This window comes from Callithrix jacchus, chromosome 22, assembly GCF_049354715.1.
Source record: "Callithrix jacchus isolate 240 chromosome 22, calJac240_pri, whole genome shotgun sequence".
Classification (NCBI taxonomy): Eukaryota; Metazoa; Chordata; class Mammalia; order Primates; family Cebidae; genus Callithrix; species Callithrix jacchus.
Window position 1 is genome coordinate 34,972,542 of NC_133523.1, and position 18,560 is coordinate 34,991,101.

Below are 18,560 nucleotides of genomic sequence, written 5' to 3' on the forward strand. Positions count from 1 at the left end.
GAGGGGTGCTTTGTTGGGTCAGAGCTGATTGTTAACCCTGGTCTGAGAATCTGAAAACCCTCAGCTGTGTCTTCCTGTGTGCTGTGTGATCTGGAAAAAATACATCTCCCTCTCTGACTGCAGATTCCCCATGTGTGGAGAAGGGAAGAGGGGATGGCACTTGGCTTTAAAGACAGGTAACTGCCAGGCTGCTGTGGAGATGATGTGAGTTACAGGCCCAGGGGCTCTGGCAGACCGGAGATCACCCCTCTCTACAGGGCAATTACTGCTTGGCTCCAGCCAGTGTGGCCCTGGGAAAAAGGGGGCCTGGAGTTGCTTGATGTACCAATTGTTCAAAAGACGCAAGAAATTGGGATTTTTATTTTTATTTTTTTTTGGAGATGAAGTCTCACTCTGTCACCAGGCTAGAGTGTAGTGGCATGATCTTGGCTCACTGCAACCTTCACCTCCCGGGTTCAAGTGATTCTCCTTCCTCAGCCTCCGGAGTAGCTGGGACTACAGGCGTGCGCCACTACGCCCAGCTAATTTAAAAAATATTTTTAGTAGAGACAGGGTTTCACCATATTGGCCAGGATGGTCTTGATCTCTTGACCTTGTGATCTGTCTGCCTCGGCCTCCCAAAGTGCTGGGATCACAGGCGTGAACCACTGTGCCAGGCTTTTTTTTTTTTTTTAAAGACTAGAGTCTCACTGTTTCCCAGGCTGGAGTGCAGTGGTATGATCATAGCTCACTACAGCCTTGACTTCCTGGGTTCAAGTGATCCTGCTGCCTCAGCCTCCTGAATACCTTCGGGGACCACGGGTGTGATTTAAACAGGTTTTTTTGTAGAGATGGGATCTTGGTGCCCAGGCTGGTCTCAAACTCCTGGTCTCAAGCAGTCTTCCTGCTTTGGCCTCCGAGAGCACTAGGATTACAGGTGTGAGCCACTGTACCCATCCAGAATTGGAGTTTTTATATTAAATCTCCCTATTTTAAAATGTTGGCTCCTAACTAAAACAGGCAGATATGTGGCAGTGTTCACTGGAACTTTCTGTGATTCTGAAATGTGGCTAGTGTGACTGAGGAACTGAATTTTTAATTTTGTTTTAGGCTGGGCGCAGTGGTGTATTCCTGTAATCCCAACATTTTGGGAGGCTGAAGCAGGAATATTGCTGGAACCCAGGAGTACGAGATCAACTTGGGCAACATGGTGAAACCCTGTCTCTAAAAATAATACAAAATAATTAGCCCAATGAGGTGGTGTGCACCTGTGTAGTCCCAGCTACTTGAGAGGCTGAGGTGGGAGGAATCCCTTGAGCCCAGGAGGTCATGGCTGTGGTGAGCCGTGATCATGCCACTACATTCCAGCCTGGCTTCCTGAGCGAGACCCTATCTCCAACAATATATAGATATATATTTATTTATTTTTGAGTCAGGGTCTCGCTCTGTCGCCCAGGCTGGAGTGCAGTTGTGTAACTAGATTGCTGCAGTGTGGAACTCCTGGGCTCAAGCAATCTTCCTGCCTTGGCCTCCCCAAATGCTGGGATTACAGGAGTGAGCCACTGGGCCTAGCTACTTTTGGTTAATTTAAATAGTCATATGTGTCTCCTGTATTGGACAGTGTCACTGCGTTTTACCTAAGAGTTTGAATTCCAGATTGTGTCAGTTCAAATCCAAGCTTGCCGACTTCTAGGCTGGCTGTGATCCTGTGCAAGTTACTTCACCTCCCAGTGCCTCAGTTTCTACATTTATAAAATACAACAGGGCAGGTGCAGTGGCTCATGCCTGTCATCCCAACGTTTCGGGAGGCCAAGGCAGGAGAATCGCTTGAGGCTAGGAATTGGAGAGCAGCCTGGACAACATGGGAAGACCCTCTTTTGGCGGGGGGGCGGGGGGGAAGTACCTGTTTCATAGACTAGCTTTGGGAACCAAATGAGGCACTCCCATGTAGCATTCAAATGGTAGCTGTGTGAACCATAGGCAAGGCACGCCTGCCTCAGTTTCCTCATCTCTAAAATGGGGTGATGGTAGTATGTTAGAGTGGTTGTGAGGAGTGAACGGGACAGTCTACGAAGGTTATATGTATATATTCCCAGGGGCTTGCTGTTACCAGGCCATATGGGTTACTCACAGATTGAAATATCTTGACTGGGTGTGGTAGCTCACACCTATAATCCCAGCACTTTGGGAGGCCAAGACGGGTGGATCACCTGAGGTCAGCAGTTGGAGACCAGCCTGGCCAGCATAGTGAAACCCCATCTCTACTAAAAAATATATGAAAAAATTAGCCGGGCATGGTGGCTTATGCCTGTAATCCCAGCTACTCAGGAGGCTGAGGCAGGAGAATCGCTTGAACTCAGGAGGCAGAGGTTGGGTTGCAGTGAGCTGAGACCACACCATGGCACTCCAGCCCGGAAAACAAGAACCAAACTCAGTCTTAAAAAAAAGAAGTACCTTAACCACTTTGACTTTATCTCCCTTGCCCTGCCCCCGTTGCCCCCCACTGTCCCAGTTTCTCCTACTGTAGCCTGCACCAGCATTAATACTGGTTAAATATTCTAGGACAACCCAACCTTTCCTGGTGTGTGTGATGATAATTAAAAGGCATTCAGAACTCTGTAAAAGGCATTCAGACTGAATGCACTCCACGTTTTTTTTTAAGCCTCTCGGGTCTCTACAAATAATTAAAATTTATACCATGACCCCTTGCCCTGGGGTGCACTGTCTGCAAGCCAGTGGAATATTTCCTGAAATCTTCAGCCCTCCCCAGCTTGAGGAAGTCTGCAGGAATGATGGAAGGGGTCTGTACCTTTTTTTTTTTTTTTTTGAGATGGATTCTCAGTCTGTCACCCAGGCTGGAATACAGTGTGTGTAATCTTGGCTCACTGCAACCTCTGCTTTCCGAGTTTGAGTGATCCTCCTGCCTCAGCTCCCAAGTAGCTAGGACTATAGGCATGTGCCCCCACACCTGGCTAATTTTTGTATTTTTAGTAGATAGGGGGTTCATCACGTTGGCCAGGCTGGTCTCGAACTCCTGACCTCGGCCCTGGAGGTGGAGGTTGCAGTGAGCCAAGATCAAGCCACTGCACTGCAGCCTGAGTGACAAAGCAAGACTCCATCTCAAAAAAGAAAAAAAAGAAAATGAGATATCTGAGACCTGGAATGTGTTCCCCCCCATGATCATCCAGAGCAGGTATTTGCTTCCTCCCACAGCTGGCTGTCCAAATTCTGCTAAAATATCTTCTATGATGGGAAGCTTATTCTCTCACCAAATCCAACATGAGACCTAATTTGCCTCCAGGTTACTTTGGTTTACAAGGTCTGGCTTTACTCCTTGGGGCCACATAACCTGTCTGAGCAAGGGGGATGGGGAAGGCGGGTCTCAAATGTCAGCCTTAGAAGCTTATATATTTAGAAGGCACTAGGGGGCTATAGAAGAGTCTAATGCAGGTGAAGGACACGGTCTAATTTGTGCTTAGATAAACCCCACAGGGCCAGGCATGGTGGCTCATGCCTATAATCTCAGCACTTTGGGAGGCCAAGGTGGGAGGACTGGTTTTGCCCAGGAGTTCAGCCTGGGCAACAAAGGGACACCCCAGTTCTACCAAAAACAATAAATGAGCCAGGCATGCTGGCTCATGCCTGTAATCCTAACTACTTGGGAGGCTGAGGTGGGAGGATCATTTAAGCCCAGGAAGTGGAGGTTGCAATGAGCTAGGATAGTGCTGCTGCACCCCAGTTGGGGCAACAGACTGAGACCCCACCTCAGAAAATTAAAGACCTCAAAGGCCAGAGTGGTCATGGCTGAGGGAGGCACAGGCAGAGAATTCGTGTGGAACAAAAGAATCACAGGGGGATGTGGGAGCACAGAGGCGCTTGATGCCCCTGGGGAGTGTTAGGGAGTGCTGTCTAGAGGAGGTGAAGTCTGAATGGTGGAAAAGGAATTAAAGAAGGGAGTGGAGCTGGGCACAGTGGCTCACACCTGTAATCCCAGCACTTTGGGAGGCCAAGGCGGGCGGATCATGAGGTCAGGAGTTTGGGACCAGCCTGGCCAACGTGGTGAAACCCCATATCTACTAAAAACAAAAATTAGCCAGGTGTGGTGGTTGGCACCTGTAATCCCAGTACGTGGGAGGCTGAGGCAGGAGAATCGCTTGAAACTGGAAGGCGTAGGTTGCAGTGAGTAGAGATGGCACTCCAGCCTGGTCAACATAGTGAAACCCTGTTTCTATTTAAAAATATAAAAAATTAGCAGGGTATGGTGGCAGGTGCCTGTAATCCTAGTCAGTTGGGAGGCTGAGGCAGGAGAATCGCTTGAATCCAGGAGGTGGAGGTTGCAGTGAGCCAGGATCTTGCCATTGCACTCCAGCCTGGGCAACAAGAGCAAAACTTGTAAAAAAAAAAAAAAAAAAAAAACAAAAAAACCCCAAAACAAAAACTGAGCACCTACTATGCCTGGCTCTGCTGGGCTATGCATAGTTCTCTGGAAGAAAAACATAAATGGAAACTCTATTTTTCCCTATAATAGTCTCCAAACACTAAATTCTTTTACTTTGGGGGGAAAAAAAAGCCCAGCTTAAGGGCTTTGCCCCATTCCTGGCAGGGAGCAATTATGACCAGAGGGGCTGGGACATCTGCTCCTAATTAGCTTTTCCTGCTGAGGTCCTGGCATACTAAAGGATTTCTGAAGGGCCCTGGTGTCCCCCACCCCCATTCTTCTGGGGTGGGGGAGCGGGTTCCAGTACGTGAGGACGGAATTTCCTGCCCATTTGCTCCTCACACCTTCCGGAGGCCAAACGGGCAGCCCAGCTGCGGCCCGAAGGGGGAGGGGCGCGGCCGCCCGGCAGATGGCGGCATTTACATACAGCTGGGAGCCCCCTCTGAGGCCGGGCTTCTCGCCCTGGCGTCTGGTGCGTCCGCGATGCGGGGTTTGGGAAGGCGCCTTTGTCTTGGGGAAGGGGAACACACACACGCCCGCACACAGGGGTACACAAAGAGCCTCAGATTTTCATATCCACACACAGCTACACCGGTGGACCTCTCAAACCCAGTCTCATTCACACAAACGAACGCACACAGGGGTTTACAAAGAACTCCATCTTCATCGTGTCCACACGTGGCTACATCCGTGGACCTCCCAAACCCAGTCTCATTCACACACAGGCGTCCTCAGCCATTCCCCACCTTGCACAGCCTCTACCACACCCGCACAGAGCACAAAGTTACAGGTTTGTATGCCTACTTAGGATCTCCCGTAAACACGCACAGAGAAGCATCCACGCAGCCACAGAATCTCGAAGCGCCACACAGTCATGAAGTCGTGTACACATCTAGTTTCCCACTCGGGGGTGCGTGCAGAATCAGAATTGTTTACAACTTCATACTTGTGTCACTCACAGACAACTCCAGGCATATGCTGAGTCGCGCAGGCCCACGTGGACACGCAGTCACAAAGTCGTGTGCACCCTCCAGCAGCGCTGGTCCATACCACACACACCGAATCTTAAAATCACGTACAACCTCACACACAGGCTTAGCCCCGAAACCCCACCCCACGCCAGCCACACACAAAGTCGCGGGATAACCCACTCACGACCTGGCCCGTGCCCACGACCACAGACGAAATCTCTCTGTTGCTTTGCACGCTCCCCTTCCCGGGTGACCAACCACCCTCCCTTGGTCTCCTGGGGCCGGGTAGCTGCCTGAGGGGCGGGGCCATTCCCTCAGATATAAGGCTCGAAAGCCAGCAGCTGCGACTCCCGAGACCCCCCCAGAAGGCCATGGTCTTCCCACCGATGTCCCGGCTCCTGTCCCAGACCGTGATCCTAGCGCTCTTTTTTCTCCCCCAGGTCAGAGCCAGGCGGGAGGTGGCGGGGAAAGGGATGAATGCGGGGGTGGGGTGGGGGGGTGCAACCTGAAGGTCCTGAGGAGGGGGCGCGGGGCAGACGGGACGTCTGGGTCCCCCGGCTGCCTCACCCTGCTCCTGCCTTCATCCCAGGCACGGCCCGCTGGCGTCTTCGAACTGCAGATTCATTATTTCGGGCCGGGTCCAGGCCCGGGGGCCCCGCGGTCCCCCTGCAGTGCCCGGGGCCCCTGCCGCCTCTTCTTCAGAGTCTGCCTGAAACCTGGGCTCTCAGAGGAGGCCACCGAGTCCCCGTGCGCCCCGGGCACGGCGCTGAGTGCGCGTGGACCCGCCTACACAGAGCAGGCCGGAGCACCCGCGCCTGATCTGCCACTGCCCGACGGCCTCTTGCGGGTGCCCTTCCGGGACGCCTGGCCGGTGAGTGCTGCCCCCGGGGTACTCCCGCTGCTGGAGGTCTAATCCTGCCACTGAAACCCCCACCACCTCTCCCCTCCAGCTTTCAAGACCCTAATCCTGCCTCCCTGCCTCCCAGGGGTTGGACCAAATTCCCAGACCAGTAACTCTATGATCCCCACATTCCCAGACCCCTAAACCCTGCACACTGGGGATTCTAAATGTTCTGATTCCCCAGCCCTGCATGCTGGGACCCCAAATTCCCAGAATCTCAACCTCTGGAATCCTAAACTCAAGGAACTCTATCTCTGCTCCTTGGGGATCCCTAAAAACTGGGTTCCTCATCTTTATCCCCAAACCTCTCACCTTGTCTTGGGGACCACTAATACCTTCTCTCTCTCTTTTTCTGTCCTTAGTTCTTTCAGTTGGGTCCTGTATTAATTACTCTTTCACCTCCAAAATCCTGTCTCCCATCCCCACAACCCTAAGGCACCAAGATTTTTTTGTTGTTGTTTTGAGACAGAGTTTTGCTCTTGTTGCCCAGGCTGGAGTGCAATGGTGTGATCTTGGCTCACTGCAACCTCTGCCTCCTGGGTTCAAGCGATTCTCCTGCCTCAGCCTCCTGAGTAGCTGGGATTACAGGCATGCACCACCACATCTGGCTAATTTTTTTGTATTTTTAGTAGAGACTGGTTTCTCTATGTTGGCCAGGCTGCTCTTGAACTCCCGACGTCAGATGGATGATCCACCCACCTCAGCCTCCCAAAGTGCTGGGATTACAGGCGTGAGCCACTGCGCCTGGCCCCAAAGGCACAAAGATGAACAGACCTGTATTAGAATTCTAGATCCTTGTCTTTTTGGACAAGTAACTGCCTGGTTTCCAGCCTCAGTTTCCTAAGCTATAAAATGGGATCATCCTGGTACCTCACAAGGGTCTCTTTTGAGCGATTCAACCACGTCTCTTGAACAAAGTGCTTACCACATAGTATGTGCTCCATCAAGCAAGCCACGTTCAGGGGCGCGCCCTGTAATTCCAGCACTTAAGAGGCCTAGGCAGAAGGATGGCTTTAGCCCAGCAGTTTGAGACCAGTCTCAGTAATATAGTGAGAACTCGTCTCTCTCTCTCTCTCTTTTTTTTTTTGAGACGGAGTTTCGCTCTTGTTGCCCAGGTTGGAGTGCAATGGCAGGATCTTGGCTCATTGCAATCTCCGCCTCCCAGGTTCAAATGATTCTCCTGCCTCAGCCTCCCAAGTAGCTGGGATTACAGGCATGTGCCACCACGCCCAGCTAATTTTGTATTTTTAGTGGAGACGGGGTTTCTCCAGGTTGGTCAGGCTGGTCTTGAACTCCCGACCTCAGGTGATCCACCTGCCTCGGCCTCCCAAAGTGCTGGCCTATGAGAACTTGTCTCTACTAAATAAATAAATAAATGAAAATTAGTGGAGCATGGTGACATGCGCGTGTAGTCCCAGCTACTCGGGAGGCTGAGGTGGGAGGATTGCTTGAGCCCCAGAGGCTGTTGCAGTGAGCCAAGATCGCTCCACTGCACTCCAGCCTGGTTGACAGAGACAGACCCTGTCTCAAAAAAAAAAAAAAAAAAAAAAAAAAAAAAAAGGGCCAGGTGCAGTAGTTCATGCCTGTAATCCCAGCATTTTGGGAGGCTGAGGCGAATCACAAGGTCAGGAGTTCGAGACCAGCCTGGCCAACATTGTGAAACCCCATCTCTACTAAAAATATAAAAATTAGCCAGGCATGGTGGTGCGGGCCTATAGCCCCAGCTACTCAGGAGGCTGAGACAGGAGAATCACTTGAACCTGGGAGGCGAAGGTTGTAGTGAGCTGAGATTGTGCCACTGTACTCCAGCCTGGGCAACAGAGCAAGATTCTGTCTCAAAAAAAAAAAAAGAAAAGCCACAGATGTCATTCCCTCCCTGGGCTGGGCTGGCCCCTCTGGGGATTGTCCCTTGCTTGCTCTGTTCCTAGCCTGGCCATCATCCTTCCCTCCTGAACTCTGGCCTTCATTGAATACTTACCCTAACCACTGTCTTTCATTCCCCCTTCCTTCACCCAACCAGGGCACCTTCTCTCTCATCATTGAAACCTGGAGACAGGAGTTAGGAGATCAGATTGGAGGTGAGTGTCTTCTGCCTTGGGACTGGTGGGGAGCTGGGGCCCATGTGAGACTCGGGGTTGATGGTGTTGTCTGTAGGTCTTATGATGTCATCACAGCTCCTGGGATGTGGTGCCGGGTGTTGGCTGCTCCAGGGCTCTTGCCATCTCAGGCACAGACATGTCCTGGTACTGGATGTAGCAGTCTGTGGTCCTGGTACCAGATGAAGTGGGGGAAACGCTGTTACTACCAAAGCCACCAGAGCAGGGCATAGCATTTCACAGCCCTACTTCATCACTATCTGACGTAGAGAGCTCAGGATGCAGTATGAGTTACTTCTGGTTCTTCTATGTGAAGCTTCCCCCTGCCCCGCCCCCCCTCCCCAAGATGGAGTCTCACTCTGTCACCTAGGCTAGAATACAGTGGCGTGATCTTGGCTCACTGAAACCTCTGCCTCCCAGGTTCAAGCAATTCTCCTATCTCAGCCTCCCGAGTATCTGGGATTACAGGTGCCCACCACCATGCCCAGCTACTTTTGTTTGTATTTTTAGTAAAAACGGTTTCACTACGTTGGCCAGTTCTCGCTCTCTATAAGAGAACTGCTTTTTTTTTTTTTTTTTTTTTCCGAGGTGGAGTCTCGCTCTGTCACCCAGGCTGGAGTGCGATGGTGCCATCTCAGCTCACTGCAACCTCCGCCTCTTAGATGAATGTGATTCTCCTGCCTCAGCCTCCTGAGTAGCTGGGATTACAGGCGTGCCACCATGCCTAGCTAATTTATTTTTTATTTTTAGTAGAAATAGTTTCACCATGTTGGTCAGGCTGGTCTTGAATTCCTGACCTCAGTTAATCCACCTGTCTCAGCCTCCCAAACTGCTGGGATTACAGGTTTGAGCCACCACGCCTGGCCGAGAGAACTGTTACCTAGGGTATAGAGGGGACTCCGACATTGCAGGTCCCAGGGTGCACTGGGGAGTTCGCAGCCTTGCTAGTAAGGAGGGTGACTGCCATTCTCCTCGTGAGGTCCAAGGACCCCAGGGCTCCATGGGGGTGTTTTGGCTTCGCTGGGAGGGGTAGGGAGAGTGCAGCCGGGGTGTTCGGTGTGCACCCGCGTCCGGCCGGGCCCACCCCAGCACCCCTCCTCTGCCTCTCCCCGCAGGGCCCGCCTGGAGCCTGCTTGCGCGCATGGCAGGCCGGCGGCGCCTGGCAGCTGGGGGCCCGTGGGCCCGGGACGTTCAGCGCGCAGGCGCCTGGGAGCTGCGCTGCTCGTATCGCGCGCGCTGCGAACCGCCAGCCGTCGGGGCCGCGTGCACGCGCCTCTGCCGCCCACGCAGCGCCCCCTCGCGGTGCGGCTCGGGACTGCGCCCTTGCGCACAGCTGGAGGACGAGTGTGAGGCGCCAAGTGAGTCCTGCGTTCGACCCCACCCCGTCCCAGCCGGGACCCCGGCTCCTCCTGAGCGTCACTCGCGGCCCCCAGTCCCTTCTCACAACTCAGTCACCCTCTTCAGCGTGCTCTAGAGCCCCCACCACGTACCACAGGCACCCCTCTCCAGGGAGCTGGGGAACCCGCTAACTGCTGTGGATGTACCCTAAACCCCGCTAACCATCCAGCTGCCACCTTCGGGGAAACTGAGGACCCTAGACTTCTCTTCAGCTCTGCCTTGCTACTCCAGCCTCCTTCCCTCTCCCAGCCCTCTTGTTATCTCAGATAGGAAGCCCACACCCATTTCCCATGCCGGCACCCTCCAGTTCTTTTCCTAACCCACACTCACACCACGTCCCGATGCTAGGACCCCAAAGTTCTTCTAATTCTGCGGCCCTCCTGACTCCCACCCGGAAGCTTTGGAGACTCCTCCCAGTCCACTCCCGCCAAGGAATCCTCCATTCTCTGTCCCTGAAATTGCAGGCCAGAACCCATGGCTTCTTAAAGCTTGGGATTCTTCAGACCCCTCCCCTAATCTCAGAGCCCTATCAAGACCCTGGGACTCCCAGGCTAATCCAGATCTTCCCAGAGCCACCCTAATTCAAGACACTCCCATCTTCCCTGAAAGGCCAGGTGTCCCCCCACCAATCCCAAATTCCCTCCCTTTCTCCTGTCCACACGTTCTGACCATGGTGCCCCCGGCCCATCCTCCTTCAGAGAGTACAGTCTCCAGCCCAATGGCCTGGGTTCCCATCCTCACTCCTTCATTTCCTAGGTGGGCTGGTCATCTCGCCTCTGTGGGCCTCAGTTTCCCTGTCTGTAAACTGGGGGGAGGGTCACAATACCATCTAGTCCTGATGATTATCTGTCACAACAATGAAGCAAGGTGGGGCAGGGAACTTGCTCAGAAACCTCCCTGCTTTCCGTCTTGCCCTTGGCCCTCCCCAACATTGGTGATCCCTTTCTCTCCGCCTCTGTCCCCCATAGCAGAGTGCCAAGCAGGCTGCAGTCCGGAGCACGGCTTCTGTGAGCAGCCTGGTGAATGCCGATGCCTGGAGGGCTGGACTGGACCCCTCTGCACGGTCCCTGTGTCCACCAGTAGCTGCCTCAGCCCTAGGGGCCCGTCCTCTGCCAACACCAGATGCCTTGTCCCTGGGCCTGGGCCCTGTGATGGGAACCCGTGTGCCAACGGGGGCAGCTGTAGCGTCAGTATCACCCCTTCCCACCTTGTCCTGCTTAGTACTTTACCCTGGAAGCCACGGCCCCCTCCCTGGGGCTCCATGAGACACTAGCCTGGGGAGGAGGTCTGGGAATAACTATCAGGGAGGGCTTCCTGGTGGCATCCAGCCTGCATCTAGGGCCTTGAAGTAGGATTAAGTGATGGGGATGGAACTGGGGAGAGCAGCCTCAGTGGGTGGCCCCGAAAGGTGTGGGAGTGGAAATGATGAGGAGCCATGTGGGGCCGCAGCTGCCCCCACTGTGGGACTGAGACTGATTCAGGGCCCAAGGTAGTGGGTGGTAGGGACAAATAGGTTGGAGATTTGGGATCTGGGGGACAGGGAGTGAAAACATGGGAGAAGGCTTCCTGGAGATGGCCCAGGGCGGGGGCTTCTGGGAGGTGATTAGAAAAGGGTGTCCAGGTGAGGGGCCCGCAGGGAGCAAGGGTGCAGAGGTGGCAGTGAGTGAGCCTGGCATGGAGTGCTGCGATAGAGTAGGGCCCAGTGTGGGCCACCTGGACATGGACACACTCAGGGCTTAAATACTTAGGGGGAGGGCCTGGGAAGGAGAGATCCAGAGAAGGCTTCCTGGAGGAGGTGGGCTGAGATCTAGGACCTCCTAGTAGGACTCGTCAGTGTGGACAGAAGCAGGGAGGGAATGACCAGGCAGGCAGGCTTTGGTAGGCAAAGGTGTAGTAGTGGGAATGGGGTCACTTGGGCCCCCAGAGCTTCCTCCCTGTGGGGTCACATGGGCAGACACAAAAACGTGGAGTGGATTGAGAGGATGTTGCCAGGACCTTCTAGAGTGGCCCCTGCACAGTGGGACTTGGGACTGGATAAGGAGCAACCAATGGTTAGGACTGAGGAGGGGGATGGAATTTTTCTCCAAGGAAACTCCCTTCCGAAGTCCTCTTGTCTCTTCCCAGGAGACACCCGGGTCCTTTGAATGCACCTGCCCGCGTGGGTTCTACGGGCGGCTGTGTCAGGTGAGCGGGGTGACATGCGCGGATGGACCCTGCTTCAACGGCGGCTTGTGTGTTGGGGGCGCAGACCCTGACTCTGCTTATGTCTGCCACTGCCCACCTGGTTTCCAAGGCTCCAACTGTGAGAAGAGGGTGGACCGGTGCAGCCTGCAGCCATGCCGAAATGGTGAGGCCTGGAGGCCAGAACGGCCAGGGAGGGGGTGGGGGCCCTGCATAGCTCAGACAATCCTGGGCCGGGATCCTGGCTTTGCTTCTTCTAACCTTAGGGCCTGGGGACCTGACCTTCCACCCCCAACCCTGTTTGTTCTATAAAATGGGTGAGGAGACATTCCCTATGTCACAACTATTTACTGAGAATTCACTGTGTGCCAGCCCTGATTCTAGGCACGGGGGATACAGTAGGGAATGAAACAGACAAAATCCTGCCCTGGTAGAGCTGAGGTGGTAGGAAGCTGCCCGCTGTGCTGGGGATGAGCAAGGGAGCCCGTGTGGTCACACTGACGAGATGAGGTAGGGACTGAGACAAGATTGAGGCGAATCTCGTGGGATGCCCTGGGTCACAATAAGGGGGACTTCACTTTTCCCCTGAGTGAGAAGGAGCCACAGGAAGGTTCTGAACAGGGAAGAGACCTGGGATCGGTGCTAAAAGGTTAAATGAGGCTGGGCATGGTGGCGCAAGCCTGTAGTCCCAGCTACTCGGGAGGCTGAGGCAGGAGAATTGCTTGAACCCGGGAGGCATAGGTTGCAGTGAGTCGCGATCGCACCACTGCACTCCAGCCTGGGAGACAGAGTGAGAGAGACTGAATTAAAAAAAAAAAAAGAAAAAAGATTAAATAAGATAGGAATGTAAAGGGCTTGCTGTGTCTCTTCTTGGACTGAATGCAATAATTCTCCCAAACGCTGAGCGTTCTCTCCGGGGTGTGTGGTACTAGGGACACACAGGGAACAGGACATCTCTGGGCTACGCCCTCCTGGGGGTACCATCCCAGAGAGGAAAACAGACACCCTCAGACAGGGTGGGTGGTCAGGGCTGTGATCTGGGAGCACAGGGCAGCGATCAGGGCGGGGATGGAGGAAGGAGCATCGGAGTGGAGACCTGAGGGGTGGGCTAGCGAAGAGAAAAGGTGGGGAAAAATGGGAGAAAAGGAGGAAGGGAAGAGAGGAGGGGCATTCTAGGCAGAAGAAAGCCAGAGGGTTCAAACACATAGTTCTAGGAGCTGTTTACTACTGAAGTATGATCCAAGCCAAGGGAGCAAGAGACAAGGGCACAGAGAGCCAGAGAGGTGGCGCTAAATTAATCATTCCCAAACTTCTTCAGGTAGAAAGGAAGAGAGCTGGCTTTCCTGGCACACTCCAAGGCGCTGGCCCTTGATTTAAGAGACAGAGAGAAAAAGGGGACCCCGTGCGGCGATGATAGAGCTCGAAACTGGGCGGGCAGGCTGGTAGGCGGCTCCCGGGCTGCGTCCTCTTAAGTCCCCTTTCCCACAGGCGGACTCTGCCTGGACCTGGGCCACGCCCTGCGCTGCCGCTGCCGCGCCGGCTTTGCGGGTCCGCGCTGCGAACACGACCTCGACGACTGCGCGGGCCGTGCCTGCGCTAACGGCGGCACGTGCGTGGAAGGCGGCGGCGCGCACCGCTGCTCCTGCGCGCTGGGCTTCGGCGGCCGCGATTGCCGCGAGCGCGCAGACCCGTGCGCTGCGCGCCCCTGCGCTCACGGCGGCCGCTGCTATGCTCACTTCTCCGGCCTCGTCTGCGCCTGCGCGCCGGGCTACATGGGTGCGCGGTGCGAGTTCGCCGTGCACCCCGACGGCGCAGGCGCGTTGCCCGCGGCCCCGCCGGGCCTGAGGCCCGGGGACCCGGAGCGCTTCCTTTTGCCTCCGGCTCTGGGACTGCTGGTGGCCGCGGGCGTGGCCGGCGCCGCGCTCTTGCTGGTCCACGTGCGCCGCCGTGGCCAAGCCCAGGATGCTGGGTCTCGCTTGCTGGCGGGGACCCCGGAGCCGTCAGTCCACGCACTCCCGGATGCACTCAACAACCTAAGGACGCAGGAGGGTCCCGGGGATGGCCCGAGGTGAGGGGCTGCGCTGCAGATGAACGCCTCGCGCTGCCCGCTGCTTGCGCCAATCTCCGTGGTGCCGTTGTCCCAATTCACTGATGCATCTCCCTGGTTGGTCTCTCTTACCCCTAGCTGGCTTTGGGTTCCCCTTTTGATGGGTAGGGGAAAACAAGATCTGAGAATTTAAAGGGTCTGGATTTTTCTTTCCTCCGACAGCTCTTCCATAGATTGTAATCGTCCTGAAGATGGAGACTCTCGAGGGATTTATGTCATATCTGCTCCTTCCATCTACGCTCGGGAGGTATCGATGCCCCTTGTTCCCCTGCTACACACACTGGGCGCGCTGGGCAGAGGCAGCACCTGCTTTTCCCCTACCTGCCTCGATTCTGTCTGTGAAATGAATTCGGTAGAGTCTCTGGAAGGTTTTAAGCCCGCTTTTCAGTTCTGACTTAGTTTCATTTTATTTTGTATCTCTCTTGTTTTGAGCTGCCTGCCATCTTTTCTCTGGAAAGCTATGGACTTGAAGAGGTCACGATGGGGACTCTGCCAGAGCTTCTCCACTGATTCTACGCTGCTGGGAGGCAGAGGGGCAGCCTCTCTAATGCTTCCTGCTCATTTTGTTTCTAGGCCTGACCTGTCTCCTCCATCCGCACCTGGAGTCAGAGCGTGGATGTTTTTGTATTTGCTTGGTGGTGCCCAGTGTCTGCCCCGGAGATTTTGGAGTTCAACCTCGAAGGGGTGTCTGGGAGAACTTGACTGCTGCAAGTTGTAAATAATGGTTATTTATATCCTATTTTTTTCTCACCCCATCTCTCCAGAAACATCTATAAAGGCTGTTATTTTGATCAGTTTTGACTCACGAGGCTGAATGCTTTGTATATGCTATTGGGGCTGAGGGGAAGAGATTTTGTCTCCAGAGGACAATAGCAGACAGGACTCTTTATCCACCCACTCTAAGGTGGGTGGATCACTTTATGCAGGGGTCAGAAACACTCAAACTGCTTTAAATATAAAATAATTCATGGCTGGGTGCAGCGGCTCATGCCTGTAATCCCACTGAGCCACTGAATGAGATCAGTGGCTGAGGCAGGAGGATCAGTTGAGGCTGGGAGTTGGAGACCAGCTGGACAACACAGTGAGACCCTATCTATACAAAAAAATTAAACAAAGATTAGCCAGGTGTGGTGGTGCACCTGTAGTTCTACTTACTTGGGAGACTGAGGCCAGGAAGATTGCCTGGCCTCAGGAGTTTGAGGCTGCAGTGAGCTATGATCATACCACTGCATTAAAGCCTGGGCTAAGTAGAGCAAGATCCTGTCTCTTAAAAAAAAAAAAGTATTCAGCTGGGCGCGATGGCTCATGCCTGTAATGGAAGCACTTTGGGAGGCTGAGGTGGGCGGATCATGAGGTCAGGAGATGGAGACCATCCTGGCTAACATGGTGAAACCCCTATGTCTAGACTGGGCCTGGTGGCTCATGCCTGTAATTCCAGCACTTTGGGAGGCTGAGATGGGCAGATGACCTGAGGTCTGCCTTAGCCTTCCAAAATTCTGGGATTACAGGAGTGAGCCACTGGGCTTAGGCTCTTTTAAACAACTAGCTCTGGAGGGAACTTACAGAGCGAGAACTCATTCATTACTGTGGGGAGGGGACCAAACCATTCATGAGGGATTTTCTTCCAAACACCTCCTACCGGGCCCTCCTCCAATACTGGCAGTCATTTCAGAATGAGATTTGGAGGGGACAGAATATCCACACCAAATCAATACCTGTGCAAGAAGCCAGAGGTGGGCGCAGTGGCTTATGCCTGTAATCTCAACACTCTGGGAGGCTAAGGTGGATGGATCACTTGAGGCCGGGAGTGTGAGACCAGCCTGGCCAACATGGAGAAACCATCCCTGTCTCTACAAAAACATATAAAAGTTAGCCACATGCGGTGGCACTCACATGTAATCCCAGCTACTTGGGTGGCGGAGGTACAAAAATTGCTTGAACCCAGGAGGAAGAGGTTGAAGTGAGCCGAGATCATGCCAGTATGCTCCAGCATGGGTGACAGAGCGAGACTCTATCTCAAAATAAAAAAAAAAAAAAAAGAAGAAGGCTAGGGATGGTGGCTCACACCTATAATTCCAGCACTTTGGGAGTCCGAGGAGGGCTGATCACCTGAGGTTAGGAGTTTAAGACCAACCCGGCCAACATGGTGAAACCCCATCTCTACAAAAATACAAAAGTTAGCCAGGCATGATGGTGGTACCTATAATTGCAGCTACTCAGGAGGTGGAGACAGGAAAATCACTTGAACCCAGGAGGCGGAGGTTGCAGTGAGCTGAGATTGTGCCATTGCACTCCAGCCCGGGTGAGAGAGCAAGACTCTGTCTCAAAAATAAAAAAACAACAACAAAAAAAACCCAAAGAAGCAGAGACCTGCCTGGCGCCCTTCCTGCCACGTGGATATGCAAGATGTTGGAAGTCTGCAGCTTGCAAGAGGTCCCTCCGCAGAACCTAACCTGCTGGCACTGTGATCGCAGGCTTCCAGCTTCCAGAACTATGAGAAATAAATGCTTAAGCCAGTTTATGGTATTTCAAAAATGGCAGCCTGAGCCAACTAAGACAGTGGGGTTTTGCTGCAATAACAAATGTCCCTCAAATCTTACTGACTTACACAATCACAGATTTCTTCCTTGTTCATGGCACACATCCAGGTCACCAGGCTCTGCTTTTTGTTTTAAGAGACATAGTCTCGCTCTTGTTCTGTCACCCAGTCTAGAGGACAGTGGTGCGATTATAGCTCATGGCAGCCTCAGCCTCCTGGGTTCAAGCGATGGCTCTGCCTCAGCCTCCTGAGTAGCTGGGATTACAGGTACCTGTCACCATGCCCAGATACATTTTGCATTTTTAGTAGAGACAGGGTTTCACCATGTTGGCCAGGCTGGTATTGAACTCCTGACAGGTGCTCTGCCCACTTGGCCTCCCAAAGTTCTGGGATTCCAGGCGTGAGCCAGCATGCCCGGACTTGTTCTTTTTCAAAGTTGTTTTGACTATTCTAGGTACTTAACATCTCCATAAGAATTTTGGAATCAGCTTTACAATGTTTACCAAAAAAAAACCAAACCAACAAACCAGGATTATATTTCGGGATACATTAGATCTATAGATTAATTTGGGGAAATTGACACCTTAACAGCATTTCATATTCTAATCCATGAACGTGAAATGCCTCTCAGTTTACTCAGTCATTCCTTAACTTCCACCAGCAGTGTTGTTCAGTTTCAGTGGATAGGTCGTGTACATCTTTCGTCAGCTTATCCCGATGTATTTCATATTTTATGATATTATACATGTGATTACATTTTTACATTTCTAATTTTTGGTTCCTTATATTTAAAAATATGATTGACTTTTGCACACGATTCTGTGACCTCGTAAAAACCATTTATTAGTTTTAGGAGTTCTTGTAGATTTCTTGGGCTTTTCTTTTTGACGATCATGTCATTAGTGAATAAGGACAGTTTTCTTTTTCTTCCTTCTCAATCAACATGACTTTTGTTTTCTTTGCCTACCTATTAGACTGGCCGGAACTTTCAGAACAATATTGACTAGGAGTGGTGAATGCAAACATTCTTTTTTTGTTCTCAGTCTTTGGTGGAAAGCATTTACACTTCTAACATTAAATATCTTTTAAAATGCCTTTTAGCAGGTTAAGGAAGTTTCCTTCTATTCCTAGTTTGCTGACTTGGTTTTTTTTTTTTTACCTTGAATGGATGTTTATTTATTTATTTATTTTTGAAATGTGGTCTTACTCTGAGGCCTAGGATGGAGTGCAGCGGTGCAATCTCAGCTCATTGCAAACTCCACCTCCCAGGTTCAAGCTATTCTCCTGCCTCAGCCTCCTGAATAGCTGGGATTACAGGCGCCCGCCACCACGTCCCGCTAATTTTGTGTTTTTAGTAGAGACAGGGTTTCACCACATTAGTCAGGCTGGTCTTGAACTCCTGATCTCAGGGGATCTGCCTGCCTCAGGCTTCCAAAGTGCTGGGATTACAGGCGTGAGCCACAGCGCCTGGCCAGATGTTTACTTTTGTCAAGAAAATTTTGAACAGACTTTGTATTCTCAGGATAAGCCCTACTTGGCCATGATGAATTGTCCTTTTTATATTGCAAGAATCCATTTTCTTTTTTTTTTTGAGTTGGAGTTTCGCTCTTGTTACTGAGGCTGGAGTGCAATGGCGCGATCTCGGCTCACCGCAACCTCCGCCTCCTGGGTTCAGGCAATTCTCCTACCTCAGCCTCCTGAGTAGCTGGGATTACAGGCACACGCCACCATGCCCAGCTAATTTTTTGTATTTTTAGTAGCAATGGGGTTTCACCATGTTGACCAGGGTGGTCTCCATCTCTTGACCTCGTGATCCACCTGCCTTGACCTCCCAAAGTGCTAGGATTACAGGCATGAGCCACCGTGCCCGGCAGAATCCATTTTGTAATATGAGGGATAATGATTTATAGCTTTTTTTCCCAGTAATGTCTTTGGCTTCTGGTATCAAGG

The 18,560-nt window shown here is 52.6% G+C and overlaps 1 protein-coding gene across 4 annotated transcripts; it reads left to right on the top strand.

The window, feature by feature from the left end:
- Nucleotides 1-5,733: 5,733 nt before the first annotated feature.
- Nucleotides 5,734-14,865, top strand: DLL3 (delta like canonical Notch ligand 3). Of its 4 annotated transcripts, none has more exons than XR_004738063.3 (9): nucleotides 5,734-5,828; nucleotides 5,978-6,259; nucleotides 8,310-8,367; nucleotides 9,501-9,743; nucleotides 10,752-10,969; nucleotides 11,908-12,130; nucleotides 13,453-14,128; nucleotides 14,234-14,318; nucleotides 14,645-14,865. XR_004738063.3 is itself a non-coding variant. In XM_002807834.6 (9 exons), the coding sequence occupies exons 1-9, from the start codon at nucleotides 5,760-5,762 to the stop codon at nucleotides 14,648-14,650; spliced, it is 1,764 nt and encodes a 587-aa protein (XP_002807880.2). In that variant the 5' UTR covers nucleotides 5,734-5,759; the 3' UTR covers nucleotides 14,651-14,865. The 4 variants fall into 4 exon arrangements, 2 of the variants coding, with proteins under 2 accessions (XP_002807880.2, XP_035140988.1); XR_013530894.1 differs by having other exon boundaries at nucleotides 10,755-10,969; XM_002807834.6 differs by having other exon boundaries at nucleotides 13,453-14,032.
- Nucleotides 14,866-18,560: the final 3,695 nt, after the last annotated feature.

Coding starts and splice junctions, on each gene's coding strand:
- DLL3 (XM_002807834.6), top strand. CDS start 5,760: ATGGTCTTCCCACCGATGTCCCGGCTCCTGTCCCAGACCGTGATCCTA. Junction 8,368..9,500: donor GTTAGGAGATCAGATTGGAG/GTGAGTGTCTTC, acceptor CTCTCCCCGCAG/GGCCCGCCTGGAGCCTGCTT. Junction 14,033..14,233: donor GGTCCCGGGGATGGCCCGAG/GTGAGGGGCTGC, acceptor TTCCTCCGACAG/CTCTTCCATAGATTGTAATC.